Source organism: Hirundo rustica, chromosome 5 (assembly GCF_015227805.2).
Source record: "Hirundo rustica isolate bHirRus1 chromosome 5, bHirRus1.pri.v3, whole genome shotgun sequence".
Classification (NCBI taxonomy): domain Eukaryota; kingdom Metazoa; phylum Chordata; class Aves; order Passeriformes; family Hirundinidae; genus Hirundo; species Hirundo rustica.
This window is the reverse complement of record NC_053454.1, coordinates 72,656,688-72,683,880: the sequence shown is the minus strand read 5'-3', so window position 1 is coordinate 72,683,880 and position 27,193 is coordinate 72,656,688. Positions and strand designations below refer to the sequence as shown.

The 27,193-nt window shown below is 39.3% G+C and overlaps 1 protein-coding gene across 1 annotated transcript; it reads right to left on the bottom strand.

The window, feature by feature from the left end:
• Positions 1–784: 784 nt before the first annotated feature.
• Positions 785–27,122, bottom strand: IL15 (interleukin 15). Its single transcript, XM_040065514.2, has 7 exons — positions 26,681–27,122; positions 16,714–16,843; positions 3,190–3,299; positions 2,682–2,763; positions 2,488–2,529; positions 1,509–1,649; positions 785–990 (listed from the first exon to the last, which is right to left on the bottom strand). The coding sequence occupies exons 2-7, from the start codon at positions 16,774–16,776 to the stop codon at positions 877–879; spliced, it is 552 nt and encodes a 183-aa protein (XP_039921448.1). The 5' UTR covers positions 16,777–16,843; positions 26,681–27,122; the 3' UTR covers positions 785–876.
• Between the last annotated feature and the right edge of the window lie 71 nt (positions 27,123–27,193).

Sequence of the window (27,193 nt, the reverse complement as noted above, 5' to 3'; positions counted from 1 at the left end):
GGAGCATCCCAGCAATAAAAGAGTGTGCTTGTTGCCATAATGAGACCGAAACTTCCTTCCCAGGAAGTGGAGAACTGAATGACTCAGACATTTATCAGCTGAGGACAGAGAAATGGAGGTGCCTGGAGAAAATAATTACTTATTATGGATGGCAGCTGGTATGACATGGATGTGAATCATGAGGGAAGCAGCTAGTTTAGAAAGAGCCCAAAGGAGACTGGGCAACATTGCAGAAATACCAGAGGAGAGGTGAGTGCATTGACTCTTGGAAATAGAGTTCTGATTTCCAATCATGCATCAAAAGTGATGTGTGTCTTCAAAGTTCTTTCCCAAATGGGGACTAAAGTTACAATCCCTAGTTCACAGGCAAGATTTCTATCAAATAGAATTTTTTTAAATTTTTTTTTTTTAAGTGTCAAAGGGACTTGGTCACCTCCTCTAGTCACAGAATTAAATTAACACTGCTTTGGCTGACATCTCAATTGAAATTTTTGGCAACTGATAAAGGAGCTGTAGTCATTACATTAATGAATAAAGTTGTGTTAGAGGTAACAAATGAAGGAACAGAACATGCTGTTGTTAGATAGTAGAACCAAGCACCAGCTTTACCTTCCGTGAGAAGACTGGAGATAGCAGTGTACAAAAGGGGAAAAAGGCAAGGAAGAGTCATTACATAAATATTCTAATTTTTGACTTTGAGTTCTTGGGTAGAAGAAGCAATTGAGTTTACCCGAAAACCACAATAGAAACAGATATGTTAAGAGATAGCCAAGAGGACTGTAAATTATGTTCATTTTCTGGTTTATTTTTGGTGATAATCTAGTTTCTCTGAGGGTGTTCATGTAAAAATCTTGTTTCCCAGCTTGTGTCTTTTGGTCAGTGTTTGCAATCCCTCTGTATAACCTTTACAAAATTCTGCACAAATTCTGTAAAATTTTTTTCTTCATATTCTTCACATTCTTTGCATTTTTCTGATTTTGTGGAAGTCAACTGAAAAACAAAATGCAATAGTAAAGCAGGATATTGATCCACTGGTTCTGATAGAGACTTAATATTTTTCTCACTGTTTTTGGGAATAATTCCAATGCAGGTAATGGCTATGAAAAATATTAAGACTACACAGACTGCAATTTTTGAATAGGATCCTCTTTGAGAGTTACATCCCTTCAGTGAAAGGTGCAAATGACAGTCCCTCTGAAAATTAGGGTACTTTTCTGCATGTGTCCAACATACCTGACTGCAGGTATAAACTGTCATTTATGCACACACATTCAAACACCCTGACATATGTAAGCATGCGCAAAAGTATTTGCTTTGATGGGAATCCTGAAAGTGCTTTTCTAAAAACCACTGATGTCTGACTTTTCATTATAACGTGCACAGGTTACTGGAATCTCATTAGTTTTCATCTCTTCCATCCCACCATTTATGTAGCAAAAGAGGGACTTCTGCTACCAAAGAAGCATTTTTGATTTGTCTTTTTTCCACAGGCTGTTGGTGTCACTTACCTTATTTTTTTTGAAGCTTTCCACATTTTTCCATATGTTCCACACATCCTGTGTTTTACTACAATTTTTGATACGACATTCTTGAAATATCACTTCTGTCTCTAAGATAAAGCACCTCATTACAAGTTCTTGGCATTCTTCCTGACAAAAAAAAATGCAGTTGCAATGGTTTTATGATTAAAAAGGAATAAGCAAATGTAGGACTTAATTTATGATATAATTAAAAACACAAGTATGCTATAAGCGAGATGTAATCTAAGATAAAATCAGCCACAAAGAGGCTAATTTTTCCTTACTGGGCATCTTTTCTTACTATTCAAATACATCTAAATATCTGCAGAGATAGGCTGTGAGAGCTAAGAACGAAAAGGCCAGGCAGTTTGCTAAGATGAGGTGAAACACAGTGAAGAGCATAGGAAAATAATTAACTAGGATAGGAACCTGGCATATACCTAAAGATAGTGGAATTAAATTAATATTGTTCTTAGCAGTTATAACACTTTAACTCAGAGATCTGAATTCAGAATGGGTAAGGGAGGACAGGAAGTAGGTAATACTCCCTTAAATTACAAATTAATCCCAGCATTATCTTAACATTGTTTGTTTTGATAAAATAATTTTGAATCACACAATCACAGAACAGTTTGAGTTGGAAAGAACCTTAAAGTTTCTGTACTTCCAACCTCTCTGCTATGCACAGGGACTCCTTCCTGCGGGCCAGGTTGCTCAAAGCTCCATCCAACATCCCTTTTAATTGATCAATTTTAGTAGGAGATGACTACATAAAAATAATTAATACCTGCCTGCATAATTTACCATAAGCACTTTGATTAGAAGAACTATTTATTCCAAGGCAAATTATTTGATTTTAGTCACATTTACCAAATTAGTAAGAGTCTGCTTTAGAAGATAATTTCTAGTAAGGAAATGAAGCCACCACATTAAAAATCAGTTGTGGTCATGTGTGAAGTTTACTTACATCCTCGTCTGCGTTTGCAGTGTATAAACTGACATCAATATCCTGCAAGGAAACAAGAGTTGGAACGATAACATTAGCTAACAAACACCATCCCTTTCTCTCTCACTCACACTTGCTAGCTGAGTGCAGTGCTAAATATTTTATTAAGTCGTCTTCTAGGATTATATGAAATGCTGATTGTTTTATGGTCTTACTTTGGATGTCTTGATCCTTTCCAAATCTTTCAGGACTTCTGCCCACTTGCAATGACCTGCTTCTGTCTTTGGTACATAAGCACTAGAACAGAGGAAGCACAGTGACCATTGGCCTAAACAGGAGGTATCTACAAGGTTTATGTTGAGAAAAAAGGACTCAGCATTGTAAGATACTAGTGATACCTTGTTTACATGTAAATACATACGGTAAATGTTTGGGGCAAGCAAGCATATTTGACAAATCGTAACATCACACAGGTACGTTAAAAACCGTATCTCATGTCACACATTGTATAAACTATGTGGGTTTTTTAAAACGCCAGATTCATAGAACATAATGCAACAGAAAGACTCGATTACCTGATGTAAAATACCTAAAATTCTTTTAAAGTGTAAAAATAAAATTCCAAATCCACTCTCTGAAGTGACTGGAGATAAGTAAGAGGTGTGATAGTAAAAAATAAATAAATTTTAGTGGCCGTCTGATTGGCATTGACTTTGTAGTTACCATAGGAAGAAGATGATTAGTCCCATCCCATTCTTTAAAAGGCAAAAGCAATGGCTGTTGAGAAGCCGATGCAGCGGATACTGCAGACAAACACTGTCCAGGTGTGTTTTCTGAAAGACACAACCAAGGTGATACCCTGTCACAATCAGATTCCACTGAATTTTGCTTTAGTGCTGACTTAATTAACCAATTTGCCAGGACTCCCAATAAACACCTAGACCCCGCTGCGTGTAGCTGGAAAGACCAACTGATTTGTAGCTTGGAGAAATATTTAATCACTTTACCAAACAGTTGGTAGAAAATCAGATGCTGAAGGCACACTGTGAAAACCTGAACTCATCCTGGGCTCCCTATTTATTTACCTGTTCATACTGCAGGCTGCAATTTAATGCAGAGGCAATATGAAACAACTTTTGTTTTCCACCTCTCCCCTGGCTACCATTTGTTACCCAAATTCAATGAATTACCTACATTAATGGTTGCATAGACGTGATACTCTACATTGAATGCATCAAATGCTACAGTTATGTGCAGAAATGTCAAATAAAATATTTAGATAGAGCATATACTTACATTTCTTTACACAGTGTATGTGTGTCTAATAGTGGGCAGTGATGCATTTAAGAATTTCCTCAGTGGAGTTTGGCAACTGGAAACAAGGAAAAGCTGTGAGAAGCTGTGCATTGCCCATCAGGAAACATTTCCCTGTGCACAGCCTGGTAACCTTTATTCCAAAGCCACAAGCCCTTTGATTTAGCTGCTGAAGTTCCCTCACAGGCTTAGGTTAATTATGTGCTGCAGTGCAGTGGCTTTGACCCAAGGTTTTATTCCTTATCATACATGCAATGCTCTATAACGGACTCAAATGATGTGTCTTTAGTAGTAGTTTCTTTACCTGCAAACCTGCAAGTAAATATTTTTAAAAGCATCAGAAAACATAACAAAACAAGAGCTAGCACTGTGTGGTGGTAAAAATATCCAAATGGGAGGTCAGTTCATCAGGATCGCAGCTCACTTGCTGAAAGCCACCTTAATAAAGCAGAGCCAGGAGAGTAATGATCACGTCTGTGACAGGACTTCTGAAGACTATCCCTTACAAATATTTGCTACTCTCTTAAACAGGAAATGCTTTAAATGCATTTAAACAATTTTTTTTTTTCCCAAGCCCCAAAGATATAGCTGCAATAGCCTAATTACCTAATCCTACCTAAATCTCCACATTCAATAACGGGATGCAGTGTCAGTGCCTTTTATCCCCTTTGGTTGTCCAAAACCTGCTCAATAAGAGCTATGTAAATGAATGACTCCATGGCAATCTAAATTGCAGTAAGGATGGAACAAGCAACATGTCCTACATCTCCTGAACGAGTTCCATGTGGAGGATGCTGCATCATGGTCAGCTAAAGTAGGTCTACAAGCAAGGCTGAACCTGTCACTGCTTCCACAACAAGTGCAAATTGAAAATATGTGAGTACTAAACCCAAAATATTAAGTGCTTATACATGTTTATTTTTCAAATGTATAGGAAAACAAAGAAAAATAATTATTATATGCTTGGATATAATCAAAAGAGCTAAATCATTTTGCTGTAGCATGACAGAAAGGCTTTAACCTTTTCAGTTAACACTGACTTGAAATTACTGTGTTATTTGTTTAGGGTTTGGATTTTGTTCATTTGTTTTTGTTAAATCTGCATACTGACTGCTTTCATTTGAAATGCTAATCCCTAGAAAAGATCCTATTTTGGTTGGGTTTGGGGTATTTTTTTATTATCATTATTTAAGTGAAGTTCAGAAGTAGCCTTATGGGGAAACTCCAAGTGCATTTAAAGAAATTTTAAACCTGACTGGTGGATGCAGCTGAAGAAAACATACTTTAACCCCAAATTTTAAGAAAATAATTTAAAGATTACTAGAAATATTTTACAGTAGCCAAACTTTTTTTATCATTCTACAAGGCAGTTTTTATGAAATGAGATGAGGTGGCCACAAATTAAAATATGAAAGACTTATGATGGGTCCATAAGCACAAACCATCTTTGTAATTTATAATTAGTGTTATGGGGCCTTAAAAAGCTGATTTGACAGCGAGTCCCAGTCCAAATGCATTGTCAAATTTATGCTGCAGAACAAAGTGTTCATGGTGGGGAAATAACATATTAAAATATCTAGTGAATAATGGACCAGGGTTATCATTAGTTTGTCATTTGTTTCCTGTTTTAAATAATTGTTCACTGTAGTGACACTGTGCTCTTAATGATTAAACGTTGTCTGAATCTTTGGTTTTCTTAAATATTGTAGGTTACCTTTATTGTAATAAAATTATAATTGCTAATGTAAAATAAATGCTTAGTTTCTTAAGGTAATAGAAATCTTATACTGACGATAAATATGTGAAAAATATACTGCATGCATACTCTAAAGGGTATTCCATTTGTTCATAAAGAGGTTTTAATGTCAAATACACCCCCCAACACACTCCTTTCATCAATGCAGGGCCATTTTCTGCTTGAATTTCTTAATTCTTTCATCCAAACTATTATTCAACAACAGAAGCATTGCTAGATGGCTTGGAAGCATTTACAAATTGTTCTCCTGCCTTGAACACATGAAGTTGCAATGTAGAAATTTTCTTTGGATAATGTCTGGGTTTGATTTCTTACTCTGTGTTATCATTAACTAATTAGTCTCTGTCTTCGTTACATCTCTGGTACTTACCCTTGTGAATACTGGACAAAGGAGCAGCTCATACTTAAAGATGTAAGTTTTTTTTTTTCTGTATCTTCTGTCTTGATCACTTGCTACTCTAAAGATTAACGCCTTTGGAAGGGAATATATGCTCTTCCAAAAAGCAATTATGATATACACAATAATGTTTTTGGAAAGGAACGCTGCTTTTTAATAATGAATTTAAATTAAGCATTTTGAGAGTAGTTACCTCTGAGTGATATCTAAGGTACTGTAGTATTGTTTTCTCTTAAAAGAAGCAAATCTCTAAGCAAATGAATAAACCTTTCTTTAACAAAGCAGAAACAGCCAATAACTTTGCTGGTTTGGCTGCCACATAAACAATAACTTAAGTTACTCAAAAGAAAATATTCATGTTTTTTTACAGTGTTTAAGTTACATCTGATGGAAAATACAGACAGGTAAAATTACATGTTTCTGCCTAAACACCATATGTCTAAACCTCTTTATTAATATTTGTTTACAAATGTCTCCTTGAATCCTTGAGGTGAGATATTAATAAATAAGAAAGTTTTATTTCCTGGCTGTGCCATTTGGTGCTATTGGCCAAGGTCTTCTATTTTTTCTCCTTGTTTTGAACTGTATTTTTATTCTTTATTTATATCTTTATTCCTTATCTGCTTCCTTGTCCTTGAAAACGAGTGACCAGAAACATACAATGTCCTCAGCTCTTATGAGGGATTTAGGAACTGGTGATAATAATTTCAGTTTCTGTAGGAAAAAGGGAACTACTGCCAGTGTTTTCTTCATGACTGTATCACACTGGTGGCTCAGACCTCAATATGTTCCCCTTTATGTGCACTTCTTTCAAAATCCTGGAATGTCCTGGGAGTCTTTCACCATTTGCAGAAAACCCTCACCCTATTAAAAAATCACAGAGCCCCGAAGTCTAACCTTCTTAATTTTTGGTTACTCTCAAATTTTCTGTAACTTCTTGGCTTCTTCACAGATTTTCTCCTTGATCAGCCCTTTCCTTTCCTTGTTCCCATGAGCAAATCAGCGGTCTCAAACACCTCTCTCATGTAATAATCTATTTTCCCATTTCCCATCTTCATTAGTACAGTAGACTACTTGCACATTATTTATTATTAGTATTTTAGTCAGTCTCTTCTTCTCCCCTGTTCTACAAACACATGTCCTCAGCATTTTCTCTCTGGCTTCCTGTGCAGCAATGTACTTTAAATCTTCTTTGTTACAGCTGCAAATTTCCCTCAACTCTTACCATCACCTCCAGCTCTCTCCAGTCTTTGACATTTTATTGAGCAACATCTCATGCATAAAGCAGGGATCTCTTCAGATGCATTCAAGTGCTGTCTACGCCACGTAGAGCTGAGTTCTACACCCACTCATTTGCATTGTTGCAGCAATTCTTCTTCAGTGTTTCTTTTGCCACGATAATTAGAGCCTCCTTTAGAGAGCTCTGTCTCCTCCCCCAACAGAATCTCACCCCGTGGCTCTAGTTCTGCTATCCTCTGCTTGTTGGCTCCACTAATTAATTGTTCTGTCCTCTTGCCCTAGCGCAATTACCTTCAAGGGGACAAAGTGCCAAGTAGCTGCACAGCTGGAGCGCTGTGTCTATTCAAAGTTTTGTGTTGTGCATAATAGTGTAGCTCCTTCTCTCTGCTCAGAAGCATACAGAATGTCAGAGGCCGTAAGACTGAGAAGAAAATCAACTTTTTTTCCCTAGTCTTGTACCAAAAGAACGTTGGTTTTGATTTTTTTTTTTCCAGGGGAGAACCCATGGAGAGTAAAGATTTCATAAACTAATGGAAGTGACTGGAAGAGGAATGGAACCCATAAAGAAAGCAGTACTTCTGAACTAGATAGACATTTCCATATTGAGCCCTTAAATAAGTAATTTTGAAATCAAATTTTCATGGATTATGGGTAAGTTTTAGAGGAAAGACATTTTCTTAGTGCCTTGTCATGGAGTAAATGCTGAAAGCCAGGGGCACAGATCCACTGAAGAATGTCTCTACTCTTTCATTCCTAAGTTCCTTTAGGCTTCTTACAGGAAACAACCACAGGGAAACAAATGAAGAAAGCCCTGAATATGAATTAGAGTCAGAATGTAATTATTCAAATTGATCAAGACGGAAAACCACATTGATGTCCTCTGAGACAGTAAGAAACTGGCACAGATGCTACCTACAGGTACAGCCCTCAAACACAGTCAAAGAAACTTATTTTACATCTCTGGTAACTCCTGAATAGCATTCGATGCTGCAGCTGTTAAAGAGTTGCTTCTACACTATCGTGGTGCCTGAATCCGTTGTAGTTCCTCTTCTCCCTCCCTACCGATCTTTGCACAGAAGCCTCGGAAATCCAGGTGTTATCAGCAGCTCTCCTCCTCAAAGCTTTAAGGCAAAGAGTGAGCTTTCCATGCTTCTGTCTGGCTTGTACTTGCTGAAGCAGAAAGGAAGCCAGTGGAATTACTAGCTCTTAAACCACATCACATGGCTGAATGCTTGTCTGGCTGAGAGGAAAGCCATGTCTTCATTTGTCAAATGTTTAAGCTTTCATGACATAGAGCGCTTTCTTAGAAGTTTTGCATTTACCTAGAGTTACGCTGGCTAACACATTTTTTTCTCAGCATTAAAACTGGATATTCTTTAAATATGATTCCTATTTGGTCACTTCTCTTTCACCTTCCACTCCCACGAACTACAGCTTTTCTTGGTGGTGTTGTGTAGTGGTGACATTCTTGTGGAGTACTATCTACATGGCTTATTCTGCTTGTATTAGAGTGTTCTCAGTAATCAGTATGGCAGGAGCCTCTCTCAGTTTAATCACAGTTTCTATTTATATGTTCCTTGTTTGCTTAAGCAGTTGTTGATTTGCTTTGACAGTCCTTCCTTCTCCTTTATGTTCCTGCTAATTGGCATTTATGCTAGAGAGTAAAGTTTGCAATGCCTGTTTGAAAATTTTGCCAAAAGGTCACAGAGTCATTGCTATTCCACTCAACAGCTTAAACATCAGAACTTGAAATGTGAAAAATTAAATTTTTCCTTTGACTTTTTTTTTTTTTTTTTTTTTTTTTTTTTGCAAAGCATGCTTGAGGCCCAGACCGTCATCACCTTGTGAAGATGTGTCCTGTACTTGGCTATAGACTTTATATTTGTCAGATGGCAAAATCCAGCCAGGAAAGAAAGCCAATATATGCTTCTTTCTCTTTTCATCCTCCCATGCAATGTCAGTCTTTTCAAGGTATCAGTCTCTCCTCAAATTGCGAAAGATCAGCCTAATGTTTCCTTGATGCAAGGTTAGCTTGCCAAACACAATTATGGACACAGAGATTCCCTAAATTTTGCTAGTGGCAAAATTAATTTAGCTGAAACACACCGTAAAGAAAAAGTACACAGCAAAAAACTCATTTGTAGGGCACAGATGGTTAGATTTGAGCATTTATCCCCAAATGATAAATGCAATCCTTTGGGATGCAATATGTAATAACCAGTTAAAAGGCCTTTCAGAGTAAGTTCTCACAGATAAATAAGCAGTAGAGTAACAGGAGATTCAAAATGTAAAGGGCATTAAAAAGACACGCAAAATAGAGCCAGAACTGAAGTTTGTTTAGCAAAATGTATCCTGATCTGTACACTTGCTGTTAGGCAGTCCTCGTAAATATTATTTGTGATATTTTTATCATAGCAACAAATACCCAACAGGGAATGAGAACACAATTATGGACAAAATTTTTGTGCCTTTAGGGGTAGGATGTTAACATCTAAAACAGCATTAAATGTGGAAACATTGAACAGCGAAAACATATAAATGATGTCATATTGATGCATATAATTGGAAACTCTGAGGAACAGGAACAACTGCTGGACAAATAACATCTCATCCTTAGCAAAATACTCAACTTAAAAACTTCAAGTAAGATCATACACTAATAGAAGTCTGTAACACACTTGTAATAGATAAAAGACTAAAACAAGCAAATGCAGCTCTCAAAATTGTGAAGTAAGGCAGTATTTTCAGAGCTTTTTTGAAAAGAAGAATTATAATCTATGGCCCTCTCTTACAGTGATACTTCCACTGGAATTTGCTGGATCCTGAATTAAAGAGACAGGATGCAGTTTGAAACATTCTACTTTTTCTTCTGCTCTGAATGTTCTTTAAAGAGCAGAAATAAATCCTCCTATGTGACAATTGCCATAGCTTTCCTGAAACCAATGAAAGTTTAATTTCCAGAGTTGTTGAGAATTTGACCAATATATTAACCAGGGAAAAACAGATTCATTGAACAACTGAGGAAGCAGCACACACACTGTAAACAGATCAATAAACAGAAAAAAACTAGAATCAGGATTCCAAGAAAGAAGAAGAAAGTGTCTCTAGTACAGATTTATTTTATATAGGATAGGCATGGAAAAGGAAAGAAAATCTGGAAAACAAATTATTTTTTACTAGTTCTAAATGCCTGGGAAAATGTAGCATACTTTCAAGATTACTTTTTACACTGAAGCAGGAATGTGTAAAATTTTTCAGAGCATGTAGCAAAGTCGCACCTCACCAAGCCAAGTTTGTGGTCAGCTAAAGGGAGGATAAATACCAGTTTATTCTATTCATTTCAGTAAGAGTGAAGCATTTATACTACTCAAACTACTCTTAGCATGGTTTTTGCAGAGGTGCTTCCCTGTCCTTCAGAAAATCTGAGAAATGGCGAGCAAAAAAGAATAACTATTGAGAGTGCTCTTTTTTTCCTTCTGTGTCAGAAATAGTTTAGCTAGTCACATTTATCTCACACAAGACAAGATTTAAATATTCTTTCATCAGGTTATTTCCAGTCCCATTTCTTTGGCATCCAGACTGACAAAAATTGTAACTAAATTACAAAATAAACCAGAAAGAAAAATGTTGTTATTTAAAATTTTGTAGGATAAAACCTTTGTAACAGCTAAGAACCTGCGTGTATAATTGAAAAAATTGCTTAAAATATGGCATTTGGTTTCTTTCTAGTCAGAAATGCCAAGTAGGATGTTTAAATAAAGGTTTCTTCATTTGCAAACATTTTAATTGGTTATATGAATTAGAGAAAATGATACTTTAGAAAATACTTAAAGTATAAACAGGAATAAAAATTAATTTTTATTACTTAAATGAGGGATATTTTGTTTTCTGATATTTAAGTCAGCACAATACAGGTGTCATAGGTTGCTTTGAGATTAATCACTCTGTCCCAGTTTTTGGATGCTCCATACTTTTGATATGGTTTGAGCACTGAACTGTTTGGAAAGGTACTGGCAAAACCCCTCAGGTCCTAAAGAGGGCAGAGGATTACTTGTAGCCCTTCATCTTATTGAATCACTTTGTTCTTGAAAAGTCACTTTTACTAGATGTAATACAGAGCTTGAGTTCATTCTCATCACTGTATCCTGCTCAGAGTTTTAGTCAAATTATTTTCTAGATAAAAATTGTCACATGCGCACAGTACAAAAATTTACATTATTGTCAAGTCGTTCATCTTCAGCTGGATGAAAACTACTAGAAAACTACTTTGTCCTCACTGTGACCCACGTATCCTGAAACTGCACACAATTTAAAATGAGACCTGAAATATTCATGTTTCATTTGAATTATGCAAAATAATCTACAGCAACCATAAAATCTTAGGAATCTGAGAGATATTTTCAGTTACATGAGGGCAGGAGATGAGTGGGGGTTATGTCCTTCAAAAAAAAAAAAAAAAAGAAAAAAAAGACAGGAAAAAGACAGAAAAAAGAAGGAATTGCTTCAAAAGCCAAACATGAGAAAAGTTCAATTTAAATTGAACTATAAAAGAAAGCTACATTTGGTGTTCTGAGACAATGCAATTGGTACCAGCAGGTACCTACAGCAGAGTTTTCAGCTGGCTTTGTGCCCAAGCTCCAGAATGCCAACGTAGATTTTCAGGTGAACAACCATGCTGCTCTATGGAAATTACATTGGTTTCTCCTCTGTGCTTACACAGTGGAATTGCTCTTGAGAGATTGGCTACTAAACCAAATACTTTGCACTTAGAACTTCAGTGCTACCTACGCAGTGCTTCTAAGGAAGATTCTTCAACATTCTGGGGGAGCTATTTGTCTCATGACACATCTGCAACTGCGTATTGCAGCTTTATCTCCTGTAGTAACAGCATTTGGACTCTTCTCAAAATGGAAAAGGACAAAAAAAAGAAGAGGAAAGACCTTTCAGGACATCTAAATATTGCCTTTTACCTTCATGTTCATAAGAGACTCTGAAGGGCGAGGTGCTGGGCAGAATGTGTAAGTAAAAGATACCACTGAATTTGGATTATGCCTGACCATGGTTGAATCAGTTGTTTTCTGCAGACTAAACAGAACTTTAGTCCTAATTTATTTGACACTTTGAGAATTTTTTTTCTTAAAGCCTGGCAGCAAAAATGGTCAATCTTAGGATAAAATGTCCTCATGTATCAGCATAAACTCTACTTAGCAGCGACTAAAACCTGAGCATTATCAACATTATTCTCACCTCAGTTCCAAAACACAGCATTGTAGCAGGTACTTGAAAGAAAATTAACTCTATCCCAGTCACACGGGCATGGAGACAGAAACTTAAGTCTAAAATGCCACAGCATACCTCTCAAGCCAAATGAGCAATTTTACCTGCAGATTAGCAGCAGACAGGAGGAATTTTGTTGCTGATTCATATGATTCCAGACCCTAATGTTGATGCATTATTTTATCATCTCCCCTTTGCCTTAGTATCGTGATGCAAACTGAAATTCACATCATTTACTACAAAAAGCTTTAAAATCAGGCCTCTTTACTAGCCCAGAGAGTTGTATCTTTGAAGGACTCAATCCACCAAATTATGCTTGAAAAGTCTAAAATAAGGCAAACTATGGCACAGCCTTAAATTCTGAATAGAGGCAAGGGATCATGAAAATGGGGTTGGTCTCTAACTGTGTGGAACAGGATAATGAGGTGAAAAAGATCTCTTTTGTATGAAACAAAATGAGTATAACTGCAGGCAAAAAGCTGTAGTCCATTAAATAATACTGTGTTTGTCTGGAACGGTAACAAAGCAAAATTAAAATGTAAAATCGTGTAGTTATCTGGTTAGTTTGTGTGGGAAATGGGAAGTCACAGGAGCAGTCTTTCTACTTGTACGTAGCTAGGGATTTCTGGGAAACACAAACAACTGGTTAAATGAGAAAAATCACGGAGCAATTAAGGACAGAGAAGAGAAGAGCACAAATCATGCAAATCAAGGCTCTCTGCTGAAAAGTTTGCTTGAATGTGAGACAAGGAGATGTGAAGAACAGCATAGTTAGGATTCAAGAGAGAGGGAAAATACCCACACAAGAATTCAGCCAAGGCATAAAGGTTAACAACTCTACTTTGCAATGAGTATTCTGAGACATAAATCATCTGGCGCATTGTGTCATGTTGCAGGAGAAACAGCTACATTTAGAGCAGCCTTTTCTTTGTAAGTTTATTTGGAAGCTGTCTGAGAGCACAGAAAGGAGAACTGCATGACAAATATATTTTAAATATAAACTGTACTCTTTTATAACTAACAGAATTCATCAAAGTAACTGTTCTTTCCATACCTGTTTTCCATAAATCACTACATACAAATGGCACCGTGAGGACTTTTCCTCCCTCAGCTGCTGTCTGACCTCCCCAGGATCTCTGTTAGAAATTACTGGGGGATTGTGATTGTAGTCAGTCCAACAAAATCCCACATTCCCTATGAAAGGACTTAATGAATCCCCTTAATGAAAGTTAAGTTGCCATGGTGACATTTTTCTGTCTTTTCTCCAGGGGGAAAGAAAAAATAAGTTTATTCAAAACTTTTCTTTTCCCAGAAAAACTTAATTGAGGAAAGTATTATTTCTTGGCTTGGGTAACTGCCACTGAAGGCAGTGAAAGAACAGTGATTCACAAATCTGTGCTGGACACTGCTGTGATGTCACTCCACTACCCTGCCTGCGATTCAGTCACCAGTGAAAACACATAGGCAGGAGGATCCCAAGAGACTGTGGAATGACCCACAGAAGAGACTTTGTTATCCTCACCTGGGAGCTAGGGAACAGAAAATATTACATCATTTTCACCTTGGTGACAATCCTGAAAATTGTATTTTTCCTAAGTTTTGGAACGGTTGTTTCATGGTTTTCCCCTCGTTCCTACTACCATCTGGAAAACTTGGAGACAGAACACATCTTCATTCAGCTTTGCAAAAAAGATCTGATTTCAGCTTTGGCTGGGGATGTCAGAGGGCTGAAGTAATTGGAACACAGACAGGAGAAAAATCCTGCTTGCACTAGCGGCTCTTAGAATCAGTGAAGCAAGACACCAGATAAAACATACATCTCCTCACTCCTTGTTAATTTTGTTCTCATTTTTATGCTAGTTTAGTGGTTTATACTAAAGAAACATGTCAGGGGAAACTTTCATTCAGCAATGTCCTTAACACTGACCTTCTAGAACCACTGAAGAGCATCACAGTTCACAGACCTGCACTGAACAGGAGCCTCTTCAGTGCCTTGGGTAAGGGGTTATTTGTGAGCCTGTAGATTAGTACCTTCTTTGACCGCTTCCCTGTCAAGTTCCCAAGCACCAGGTACTTTCCAACTTCTTGTTTATGGCCTCTTTTCTTCAGGTGTATGAAGATAACTCATAACAAATTGGCCAACAGACAGAGATTCTGTTACTCAGTCATTTTGGTAATGGAAGGCTGATCTGGTTTCTGGAAAACTGACTGTGAACCTTGGTTCCTAAATTTCTGGTAATGTTGTGACTACCTGTCCTGCAGAGAGTGATGCCTCTTTGAGCTGATCTCTGGAAACTGTTCTGAAACTTCTGTCATTATCAGAATGTGCTTAAGTTAGCTTTTGTGCAGCAGTTTTTAAGTTAAGACTATTTTATATAAACAATCTCTGTTAAAAACAAGTGAAAAGACAGCTCATCTAGAAAAGCATCATATAGTTCAAGTCCTTAATGATTATTAAAGATTCAAAGGAAAAAAAAAACTGTACAAAACAATCACAGAATGCACAACAATATATTTATTCTTAGTGGTCGGCATCTCTCCGCTTTTTTCCTAACAGTAGATTATTCCACTATGATTTATATTTTCAACCTTTCTGCACTTTTAATTCTTTTAAGGGATACAACATCGATGTTACACCTATATGTTACACCTGGCTGTACGTTACACCTGTTTTTAGATACTAAGCCTTTTTGAGAAGGATGTTGTCTTTTTGTTTGTACCTTCAAAGTGACATCATTCACTGTGTATAAATATAAGAAACAACATAAGATTATTAATTTAAGAGATGATAAAGTAATACCCAACTGACACATACCTTTAAAAGGGGTAGTGGTACAGTTGTATTTAAAAAATGTTCCCTGGCTTTGGAAGGAAACAGAATTGCTTCCAGAACACATGAAACTTCTTTTAAGTTATCATGAAGGCATTTAAATAGGTACCTCTTAACAGAGGCAACATTAGTATGAGCAGAGGACAAAACAAACTTGCTTTCTGATAGTCACACAATCCTGTGTCCGCATCTTGCTACAGGAGTAATGACTTTTTATATTCTTTTAAGAGCTGTTGAGGAAATACTGTAGTCAAAACAACACTGGCTGAATGTGCATTTGAGATGCTCAGTGTAAATAAATACTAATTTGCTCATCCGGTATTTGATTTTTTTCACAGCCTTAAAAGAGCAAATAACCTTGGGTTATTTACATGTACTACTGGCCATCATTGTGGAAGAACTGGCATGCTCAAGACTCATGACCTGCTCCCAACTTTCCATAGCCTTCACTGGTGACACGTGAGTTCCAAATTTTTCTTCAAAGTCAGGAGATCTACATTTTCTTGCTTTTAGTAAAAGCTAAGACTGATGCAATCACTCTGGCACTTTGCATGAAATCATACAAGGCTATTGGATAATCAATAACTAACTCAAATTTGAGGTGATTAATTGGTCCTGTGACTTCTGCAGAAAAACAGCTGCAAAGCCATCAGAAAAGATGAGAAAGACTGAGAATAGGACAAACTAACATAAGAATCATCAAGCAATAGAAGAATTAATTTGAATAAGAGAACTCTTTGACTTGTAGTCAATGAACATTAATGCCTTTGTTTGATAAAATTTTATAAATAGTGAAGAGTTTTGATAGTTGTTGTTCTGGCTTGGTGGAGGTGCCATCCAGCTTCCATTTCTGCGCAGAACCATAAATAAGTCAAACAGCTCTGTGTGTGGATCTGCCTCTTGCACAAACTGTTTTGGGACACCACCAAATGCTGATGCCTTTGGGGTTACAAAAAGGTCAGGTTGCCGCACTGCCTACTGGAAATGCAACTGCTACTGAATCATTTAGGAGATGTAAGGGGAGCTCTGAAGAGTGCTAGAGGCTGGACACTTTAAAGGATTTCCCCCCGTACTAAACACTCTTGAGGATCAGAGGTTTTGGCCTCACATGTTGTGAAATGTCAGCCAGACACAGGGATTAGGTCCAAGCAGAAAAGCTGGCTAGAACTTGCTGTGCTACAAATCAGCTGAAAAATATGAACATGAAAAAACAATCCCAGATGTATTTACGATGTAATTCTGGTACAACTGAACAACCACGAGCGGAAAAAACAACGTAAAAATTATGGAGTGTGGGGATTTCATCTAAAATACTGAAGATGTTTCCAAGCCTTAAATTTTCTCTATTACCTGCTTTTCATGTTGGGTTGCAAAATAGCATTCAAAGCTTTGCTGAAATTTCCAAACATGTCATGTTATTTCAGTGATCCTCACCTGACTCTGCAGCCTGCTCAATGCTCCAGCAGAGTTTTGTGTTGGCCGTGCTGTCCGCAGCATCCTGCCTGCTGGACCATTACTCAGAAGAGAAGCACAGCATCTGGATCAGGAAACTACATTTTGAGACCTACATGTGGGGGAAAAAAATGTAAGTATAAAACCACAGTAGATTTCTGAGTGGCTTTCAGCCCATCCATTAAGATCATTCAAAGCAGGAAGCCTCGCGAGTAACTTCTGCGGGTCCCTTGTATGGAATTCTAAATTAACGGAAAACACAAGACAGACTTTTTGAAAAGGTTATTTTTATTCACATAATAGAATCCCATCTTTGCATGCTGTAGAATAAAGGGGGTTTCCCTGGAAAATGCGTATTGTCAGCAACAGGTAATTTTTTGTGATTTCTCGTGACAGTCATGGTGACTGTCTAACAAGCTCACTGCCCTTTTTATTACCTTTCTCCAAATGACACAATAAAATACAATTGGAAGGTTTCACTCCTCTTTTATAAATTCTTTTCCCTAGATTCGTGTTCAAATCTTGCAAGTGTTGTGGTTGGAGAAACAAGCAAATTTTTGTTCAAGCAATGGGTTTTGTACGCTGAGCAAGACCTTGAAGAGATACAGCAGAAGATGACAGCATGTTGACAGAACAGTTTATTTGGACAGTAATATTAGTATTTTTTATAAAAGCAGTCCCAACATAATCTGCAAGAAAATAAATTTGTGAAGGAAGCTCCCTGCAGAAGCTGTAGAAGCTCCATCCTCAGAGGTACTGAAAAATCAACTGAACCTGGAGCAACTGGCTCTGATGTCAAAGTTAGCCCAACCTTAGATTTAGAACCTGCTGGGTGGGAGGCTTGAAGAAAGGTCCTGTATGTGCCTCTTCCAGATGTGAACTATACAATGAAATTAGGCCTTGAATTAAAAGAAATGCGGTGAAGGATGGAAACATGAAAACACACACAGATGTGTGATTGCATAAGCATTGTCTTCTTAGAAAATGAGGAACAGAGAATTTCAGAGATACGGGCTGAGAACGTAGTCTTGTTTCTGTAATATGTAAAGGCACTATTGCCAGTTTTGTAGCCCTTAGCAGCTGGGTATCAAACAATAAGACTCAGTTTCAGTTAGCTTTATTTTGATCAAAATGAGCTTGTTGGAGCTGGAACTTCCTACACTGAATTATTTACTCAGGCTAGTGATTTTCTTTTAAGTCCCCTAAAGAGTAATTCACTCATTTCCAAAAACAAACTTGCAGAAAATATGCATTTCTTTCTTATTAAAAAAATATATTTATAAGTATTTAATTAAAGCTGTCCTTTTTTGTAGTGCTTTGAAGTTTGGCAGGCTAGAAAACCTGCATTAACTTGGCCAACTCCTCAGTGGTTTATTTACATAATTGCAAAAGAGATTTTTTGGCGTTGTGTAGGTGGTCTTCAGCAGTCTCTTCACTGACACATTCCATCTCAGAGCTTCCAAGGCAAGCAGAACTTTTTGTTTCTGTATACATATGTATAAAACAGGCTTTCTACAGGAACAGCGTTGTGAAGGCTTAGCAACAGAAGTCAGTGATGCTGCTGGTGCACAGCAGTGGAATTTGAGTTGTATGACTGGATGGAGAACACTGCAAAGAATTAAGACATGGTGGAGGTGAAAGGAAGGAGAATTAGGGTAGCAGAAGTAGAAGGATTTATGATCACTAAAGCATATTCCACTCAAGAACTTCAAACTTAATCCCATGCTCATTACCTTCCCATGAATTCATAATCATAAAAAGGTATTAAATCTTTAATCAGACTATGATGTAATGATTTCCTTTTTTTCATACAGCATTTGTGAACCAAATGGATTGTTTTCACTGAATGGATGGACCAAGCTCCTGGGAAAAAAAACCAACCCAAACCCCTGTATAAATATCTTTGTTCGAAAAAAAGATGTGTAGAAAAGGAGACACAAGATCACAGAAGGAAAACTTGGGTTCAATGACAAAGGCAGCTGGATGCAGCCGCGAGTCTTCTCCTTGCCTTCGTCTCACCATCTTCCTGCAATTTGGGTAAGCTCCTTAACACAGATTTTTCACAAGCAGCAATAATTTTCTGAGTTGTCTCTTAGACGAAATCCTCCCTTTTAGTCGCTTTGCATATCTGCCCCAAGGATGGGATACTCCATGCTCCCCGAGCAAATATTCCTAGTTGCTACAGTCAGCTAGCTCAGATGCTAGCTCAGGTTCCTCCAAGGTAGATGTTACAGCCTAAAGAAGGATGTGCCCTCGCAGAGCTTAGTTTAAAATGAGTGCGAGTCCTCACAGCTGCACCAGAACACATTGGGGGCTAAAGCGGACACAGACAATCCTAGAGAATGCCAAACAATCACTCAAAACAAAAATTCATCCCCAGGTATCGCATACTGGGCCCAAAATATTTATGTTCTTCCAATATTTTTGCATTTGTAGAGTGAAACTCCTCTTTTCTTATCCTTTCCTATCCTTTTTGAGAAAAATTAAACTAATCCGTGACCAAGAAGAAAATAGATAACATACTGGTAAGTGGAATATAAATATATATGCACATATACATACATACACTCATGCACACACACACACACACATATATATATATATATATTCTAGCCTGTGTAAAATCACATTTCTTGTGCCCATGAAGGTAATTACTATAAGATAGTGTAGCAAAGGCTGTAGACCTTTTTTTTGTTCAATAAGAATTATTGAAAAGGAAATAAAATGAGTGAAAGAAAGCTGTAAGCAGTGAGGCAGCATACGTGAACCCCAGTGTGATGACTTCGGCCATCACCAGCATCCACTGTTGGTCACTGCAGGACAGGTTTCCCCTTGGAGTCCCCAGGCTGAGAACAGGCACCAGTGCAAGCCCAGGTGGGCTCCCAGTGCCACCCTCCTCTCACCCCCTCTGCTGCCCAGCCTCTCCTGAGCACAATTAATCGTAGCATCAGCATTAATCAAACCCCCAGAATGTGAAACAACGTTGACCTATTTACCCTTCCAAGAGGCAGCATAGAGAAAAACTCCAGGAGCCACACAATTGCCAAAGTACGCTGCCAGGGAAACAAACTGTACTCGTTGTTTTTCTGCCAAAGGTTACAGTACTTGAGCCTTTGAGAGCCAGTGTGACTCGCACTCCTGTGGCCTTGTAAGCACACTACACACCCTTTGTTCTAACAGGCATGCCTCTTCTGTCTCTATTGTTTTCATAGAATTCAGCCTGAGGTTAATTTGGCATTCAGCCTGAGACGACTTGACTGTATGGCTTATACTAACAGATACAATTTGTTACTTTTGAGCAAGTGTGCTCATGTCGATAGCTTTTCCTCTTACAGGCAGGTTGGTGGCAGTAACCAGCTGCAGCTTTTACAAGTCAGGCACACAGATTTCCATAGAGTCTCTGCAAAACCCCTCCTTAGTTCTGGAAGGGCAGGTATAAGGGTCCCACCTCCCCTTACAAGACAGCAGTTTTGTCGCTTGCCAGAATATATGCAGGCCCCACTGGCAGAAGTGCCATAATTCTTAATTAGCCAGCGCAGCATCAGAAGAGCCCGCAGAGTGCACGCCCAGCTTTCTATCATGTTGCCTATCAACCAAAAAGAACCAATGTTAATAGTATGTTAACAACATGTAAACAGTTAAAATGGGTTTTAAGACATGGGAAGTGAACCCTGTCACTGTTGTTATTCTTCTACAGAAAACGGTCTTCTATTGTTTATGTTGTTCACAAGATTTTTAGCTCAATGACTGCATTGTCCAATTTTTACCTTCACAGACTCAGTCTATGGCAGACTATGGTGACACAACATAATCAATGAGATCAGGTCCCTTCTCCAGCAGAAACAGTAAAGCTTCCTACACTTTCCTTATTTATAGCTTAAATTCTAGGGAAGAGAATTACCAACACTTGACATTCACAGCCTTCTGGCAGAGACTGCAGCTGGGGAAAGGTGCAGTGGGAATGGTTTCTGACTAGCAGTTTAGAATATGATGGTCCATCTACTCAAAAATAAATTGCAGCCAGTAAAAATTATATTTTTACTTACAAAACCATATCCTAATATATTTGATAAATTTCAGTCATGAGTAGGCTGGATTAGCAACTTTGGTATAAGACTTTTTTAACTGCTGCAGAGTGCAACCCTTTTAGTCTACGTGTATTTTTATTCCTTTAAAAGCAGTTCCTCAGCGGGGAAAAAAAAAAAAAAAAAAAAAAAATCCACCATTTCTTGGTAAAGAATATTTAAGCATCGACATTAGAGTTAATTGGTGAACTATTATTAATTGGTAAACTATTAAAGTGTTCAGTTGTAAGGTATATAGCAGCAGTACCAACAATGTCTGAATGCTCACCCTGTGCTGCCACCAAGGATATACCTCATCTGTTATTGCATGAAACGCTGTAGGATATTTGTAATGATGCAAGTATCCAGTTACCTGTTTACAATAACTTATCAGCGGGGACAGGAGCTTACTTATACAGTACATCTCCTGATGGCTTCCAAATATTTCTGCTATTCCTCGCTTATTTCTAAGGGAAATGATAAATAAATAAATAGGAATCAGCTTCCTTATTTTACAGTAGTACATTAATTTATGAATGGAAGACAGAAAGCTTTTATTAGCTGCCAAGTTGCCTAAATTCTTTGTGTTCTCATAATAAAAATCTAGCCCTAGCCACCCATAAATCCTGATGGATGATTGAAAACAGGCCCCAGATCAGTTAAAGGATGTGGAGGAAATCCTAGACCAGACTTCTCAGAGAGTTGTGCAGAATATTATCTCAAAGGTGACACTCAGCCCTGGTCAAGTGGGATCCCTGTTTACACTGATATAGTACAGGCAGCTTGGATGAAATGTCTTTCTCTTCTGATCCTACCTTCAAGTTCATTCTGAGCACAGGATCACAGGACCCATCTTGGGAACAACACTGGAGCAGCAAGAGCAGAGGAACCTTCGGTGTGCAGGAAGCTTCTCTATTTGGCACAGAGGCACTGAGAAGGTAAACTGATATGGGATCAATGATATGAAACCAGAAGTCCTCTCCTCTTTGAAAGAATAATCTGTGTAGGTTTCAGGGGCCTCCAAGCTGGTTCTGTCCCATTAAACATCAGCTCAAAAAGGAGTTCTGAGCATTCGTTCCCACGAGGAACTATTAATAGTGCTTTCCACTAGAGTTTGCCTTTTGCCGAGACAAACTCTTGTCACCTTGTTGGTTAATATGTCAGCATTCATTCTTGGAATGAATTTCTGTTCTATCAAAACCTGTAAAATGGGAATCACACACCTCAGCTGAGTGAGAAAATGTCTTTAAATTTATTAACTGCTTATAGGAAATGAGATTTTGCTTCATACACATTTCTCTGAGAAATCAGTAGCTGATAATAAGTAACTGAGAGTAGAGATTTCCTCCCTTCATTTCTAAGCAATTACTTTTAAAATACTTTTGAAAATTAGAAAAATTTTAGCATACATGGAGAGCAAATGGACGTGTTTGGGATGTTCTTGTTTTGCCTAGCACTATAATTTGGTGTAGAGAATTGGGAATGAATTACCGTCCTGTGGTTAAAGTTAAGTCACTATCTTCCATTACGGGTGTTTAAGTGCACAGGAAAGCCTCAAAACAAACAAACAAAAAAACCACCAAACCCCAAACAGGAATGCATGAGTATTCACTCTCTGGGGTTTTAGCTCCTAGTGATGGTGCAGTTTCAAAATAGAGAGTATAGCAACAAGACTGAGTCATGTAAAAAAAGCAAGAGGAATAAAATCTGTACTTTTGCGCAGACTAACAAGTTTGTTCCAAAAACCAATTATGGGCTGCTGTGCTTCCCTGATCCCTGCAAGCAGCAGCACTGTGCTGGCCTGCAGAGCAGAGACACGCTCTGTGTCACAAACCCCACTGTTTGGGTAGAACGGGACGTCTCAGTCAGCTCTTCCAGACTGCCTCTCTCCCTGCTGTGCTGGCTGCACAAACTGAACTCTCTGAGCGCAGAAATAGAAACGTTCTTCTGACAGAACCCTGAACCTGACACCAGCAGGTTTGTGTCAAGTGTATCACTGTCTGTGGTGTGAAAGACGCTGCAAGCTGAGGATGAACTTCTCACTCATAAGAAAAAATCTAGCATTATATTATTCATACTGCCCAGCTACTCCACATCAGCCTGTACCTCTCCCCTGCGACCCCTCTCTCTTTTCAGTGAGCTCTTAGGCAGCTTGAGAATGGATCTGACCATAATCCTGTTTTTCCCAGAGAATTCAAACTTTCATAATGACAGCAAGACATAACACATTCATAATCACATCATGGAATTCTTTAGGTTGGAAAAGACCTTTAAGATCATTGAGTCCAGCCATTAACCTGAGCACCACACCTATGTGTACTTTAAAGATCTTCAGATGTTGGTAACTCTACCACTTCCCTAGACAGCCTGTTCCAATGCTTGAGCACTCTTTTACTGAAGAAACTTTTTGTATTATGCAATCTGAACCTTCCCAGGCACAACTTGAGGCTATTTCATCTTGTCTTAGCACTTGTTACCTGGGGAAAAAAATCAATCTCCACCTGGCTACAACCTCATTTCAGGGACTTACAGAGAGTGATAGGTCAAGCTCAAGCCTCCTTTTCTCCAGACTGAACACCCCCAGCTCCCTCAGCTGCTCCTCACAGGACGTGTGCTCCAGACCCTTCCCAGCTCCACTGCCCTTCTCTGGACATGCTGCAGAATCTCAGTGTCTTTCTTTTATTGAGGGGCCAGAACTGGGCACAGCGCTCGAGGTGTGGCCTCAGCAGTGCTGAGGGCAGGGGGACAATCCCTGCCCTGCTCCTGCTGCCCACACCATGGCTGATCCAGGCCAGGATGCCTCTGGCCTTCTTGGCCACCTGGGCACGGCTGGCTCGCGTTCAGCTGCTGTCACCAGCACTCCCAGGTCCTTTTCCTCTGGGCAGTTTTCCAGCCACTCTGCCCTAAGTCTGTAGCGTTGCATGGGGTTGAACTTTGGCACTTGGCCCTGTTCAATCAAACAGATTGTCCTTGGTCCCTCGATCCAGCTTGTCCAGATCTCTGCAGAGCCTTCCTACCCTCCAGGAGGTCAGCGCTCCCACTCAACTTGGCATCTGCAAACTGAGGGTGCAGTTGACACCTTCATCCAGCTCACTGATAAAGATATTGAACAGGTCTGGCCCCAGCACTGAGCCCTGGAGAACGCCACGGGTGGCTGGCTGCCAGCTGCATTTAATTCCATTCACCACCACTCTGGGCTTGGGGAACCAGCCAGTTTTTCACCCAGCAAAGAGTACACCTGTCTAACCCATTACCATCCAGTTTCTCCAGAAGAATGGTGTGGAAGGGAATCAGTAAGACAAGCAGGACTTGCCTCATGCCCTTGCTGACTGGGCCTGATTCTCTGGTTGCCCAGTACTTGCTACAGGACAGCACTCAGGATGATCTGCTCCGTGACCTTTCCCAGCAGCACAGTCAGGCCGACAGCTCTGGTCTTGTTGTATTATGTATGATGGTGTATTATGTATGTATGTTGTATAATATATATAGGATGTATTCACAGAATTTTTTGTGTGTGTGTGTGTCTTTTAGGGCAGTAGGCAGATAAAGCTGCAGTTGTGCTTCAGCCCTCCTAATGCTCTTCGTGCTTAACCTCCTGTTTGCTCATGTTGGTGTGCTGGTGTAGAGGCACTACTGCTGAGCTGTGGATTCCACCACCTCCTTGGCAGAGAAGCTCTAATTCCTACATGACCATTCTCAGGTGCTTCCATGGTTTCTAAACATCACTGACCCTTGTGTCTTTGTTGCCATATGGATCTCTATCCCCTTCCTCCAGTGGCAGACAGAAGGAACTTGCTAGCACATAGTCCCTCAAAAACTGGTGGGCTACCTTCAAGTTTGCCTTTAGAGAGCCTGATTTTACCCTTTTCTCCATTTTAGTTTAATAAGCCCATTTTAGTTTGATAAGCCCTGCTAACTTCTGTGTGAAGATCCTTTTCCTCCTTTGGGACAGGTGTACCCCATCCATCGCCAGCAGGTCTGGTGTTGAGTAGACAAATCATGATCAAAATCCCTAAATCCTGCTGGTGACACCAGGCTTGGAGCCAGGTATTGTTCTGCTGGATTGTACCATTCCTTCCCTGCAACTGGGTGGATAGAGGAGAACAACAGTTGGGCTCCTGATCCCTTGACAGCCATCCCAAGGCCCTGGAGTCTCTTAATTGCCCTTGAACTCCTTGTTGCAACTTTGTCACTGCCTACCTGGAAAAACAGAAAATGGGTAATAACCCCAGGGCTGTGCCACAGGAGGACACTTTCACCTCACAATCTTTAACCCAAGCCCCAGAAAGGATACAGGCTTCCTGAAGAAGCCTTTCTGGTCTGTATATGGGGCTTTCTGTCCCCTTCAGACAGGATCTTCTACGACATCCACCTGTCTTTTTTATCTTTATGGAAGCAATTTTGACACAGGGCACAAGCTGAATTAACTTCAGTGACACCTCCAAGACAGATGGTCCATCCTCCTCGTTATTGTTCCACTCCAGCTGCAGAGCCTCCCACTCATGTGCCAGGTCACCTAGGGCGCTGGAGCAGTCACAGGTGAGACGTGCAGGAGCACGTCGACATTCCTCCATCCCTTAGGTCACTGTGCTCTGCCAGGCAGAGAGAGGACCAGGAATCCCCTGTGTCATGCAGGGCCTGTCTCGGGGTGCAGTTCCAGCAGTCTGTCTCTCCCACACCCCTGGATATCCTCGTTCCTGGAGCTCTGGCACAGGGTGTAATCCCCACAGTCTGCATCTCTCACAGCCCCGGGTATCCCGGATATCCCAGAGCGCTGGTCTCTGTACTAGGGGTTGCCCACTGCTGCCTCTGGTGTGTGTGCAGAGCAAGGCACAGCTATACAGTCATACTCTTGAGAACAGCACAGTAGACTCACAAATCTAACACCTCGATTGAGCTATAAATGTTGTTTGTTTAGACTATGTTGATCTATAATTATCTCCTTCCAAGATACATATATAACCAAGTGATACCTTTCCACTTAACTGGTACATGCCAAGCAAATACGTAACTGTAAATAGATAAACACAACCCTGAGAGACAAAGGAAGCGCTGCACTATGCACTCCTTGGAAAGTACAGCTAAACATGCTGTGATAATTACCATCAGGAGTTTGTTCCTTAGTATAAGACTCTCCTAAAAGAAAGCTGCCTAAAAATATCTTCTTTGTACAGAAGGAGTTGCAAGATAGTGGTCGTGCACAGGAAGGAGAATTTCCTATTAGACTTACACAGATATAATTTTGCAGGTTTTGACAATACAACCTGTGACAAGTTTCCGTCCCCCACATCTTCTCCCTCTTTTCCAACCTAAATAAATCTATGACACTGTGACTGGGTAGAAAGCGTTATTTTTAACAGGACTCATCAGTGCATGTGTTTACTCTTGTTTACTGCTGATTAAAACCTCCCTATTGCATCTACAGAATCTCTGTCACTGTTTGCAGTGGGATTCCACTGCCTGCAGATTTTCTCTTCTCTGCCTGCATTTAATGCCCTTTCAGCTGTATACATTAAGAAGTAAATAACTTTTCTCCCAGGTTTTTTTGCCTCTATCGTCTCTATGTTAGCCAGGCTCCGAGCAGTAGCTTTGTTTTCTCCTCATTTTTTGCTGAGTGAATTTGTTAGCAAACAATGACAAATTTTCAAGCTAGCACCAGTTTTCTCAATTTGCTGATTTGTCTAACGCAGCAGAAACAGAGAAACAGGTGCCAAGTTCGAAATTAAATACAATACTTAGACTATGTTTTTTATAGGAAATCTTATTAGACAGTTTTTAAAAGCATTTAATAATTTGAAGCTAAGCTCTAAGTTCCCTCATCTTTTTAACACAACGAAGAAAAAAAAAGGAAAACAAGGGGATGTCAAAAGTTGTGAAATACTCACATGTCTCGGAGTGCTGAGCAGCGAGTCGATACTACACAGAAGTCAGGACGAGGTTGGCACAAGTGACAGCAGCAAATGCTCCACCCCCTCCTCCGTTCTGTTTTACTTTCAGTTGTTATATAAATACATTTGTACCTAATAAGGTGGAAATTATTCTCGGCACAAAGAGCAGACCGTGGGGATTTTCTACTTCCACTTCCAAGCAACTTCCAAACTTGGGAGAAAAATCCTAAAGAAAACAACACAAAAAAACCCGTGGAGAAATACGTATGCCTACAATTTAACATTTAACAGACAAGTGGCTGCCAAAGGCAAGGCAGCTGACTGGCTGCTATCTGGAGCATGGACCTTCCCTGACATTCCGGTTTAGCAGTGCCTGAAGGGAAGAAGGCTCATGGCTTGTGCCCTGCTTGCGGCACCCTGGAGCTTAAGCGGAACCTCGCGGCCGGGCTCGGCAGAGTTGTCAAACTTGGGAGCAGACGTTGTAGCTTCGTGCCGTGACTCCTCCTCCTC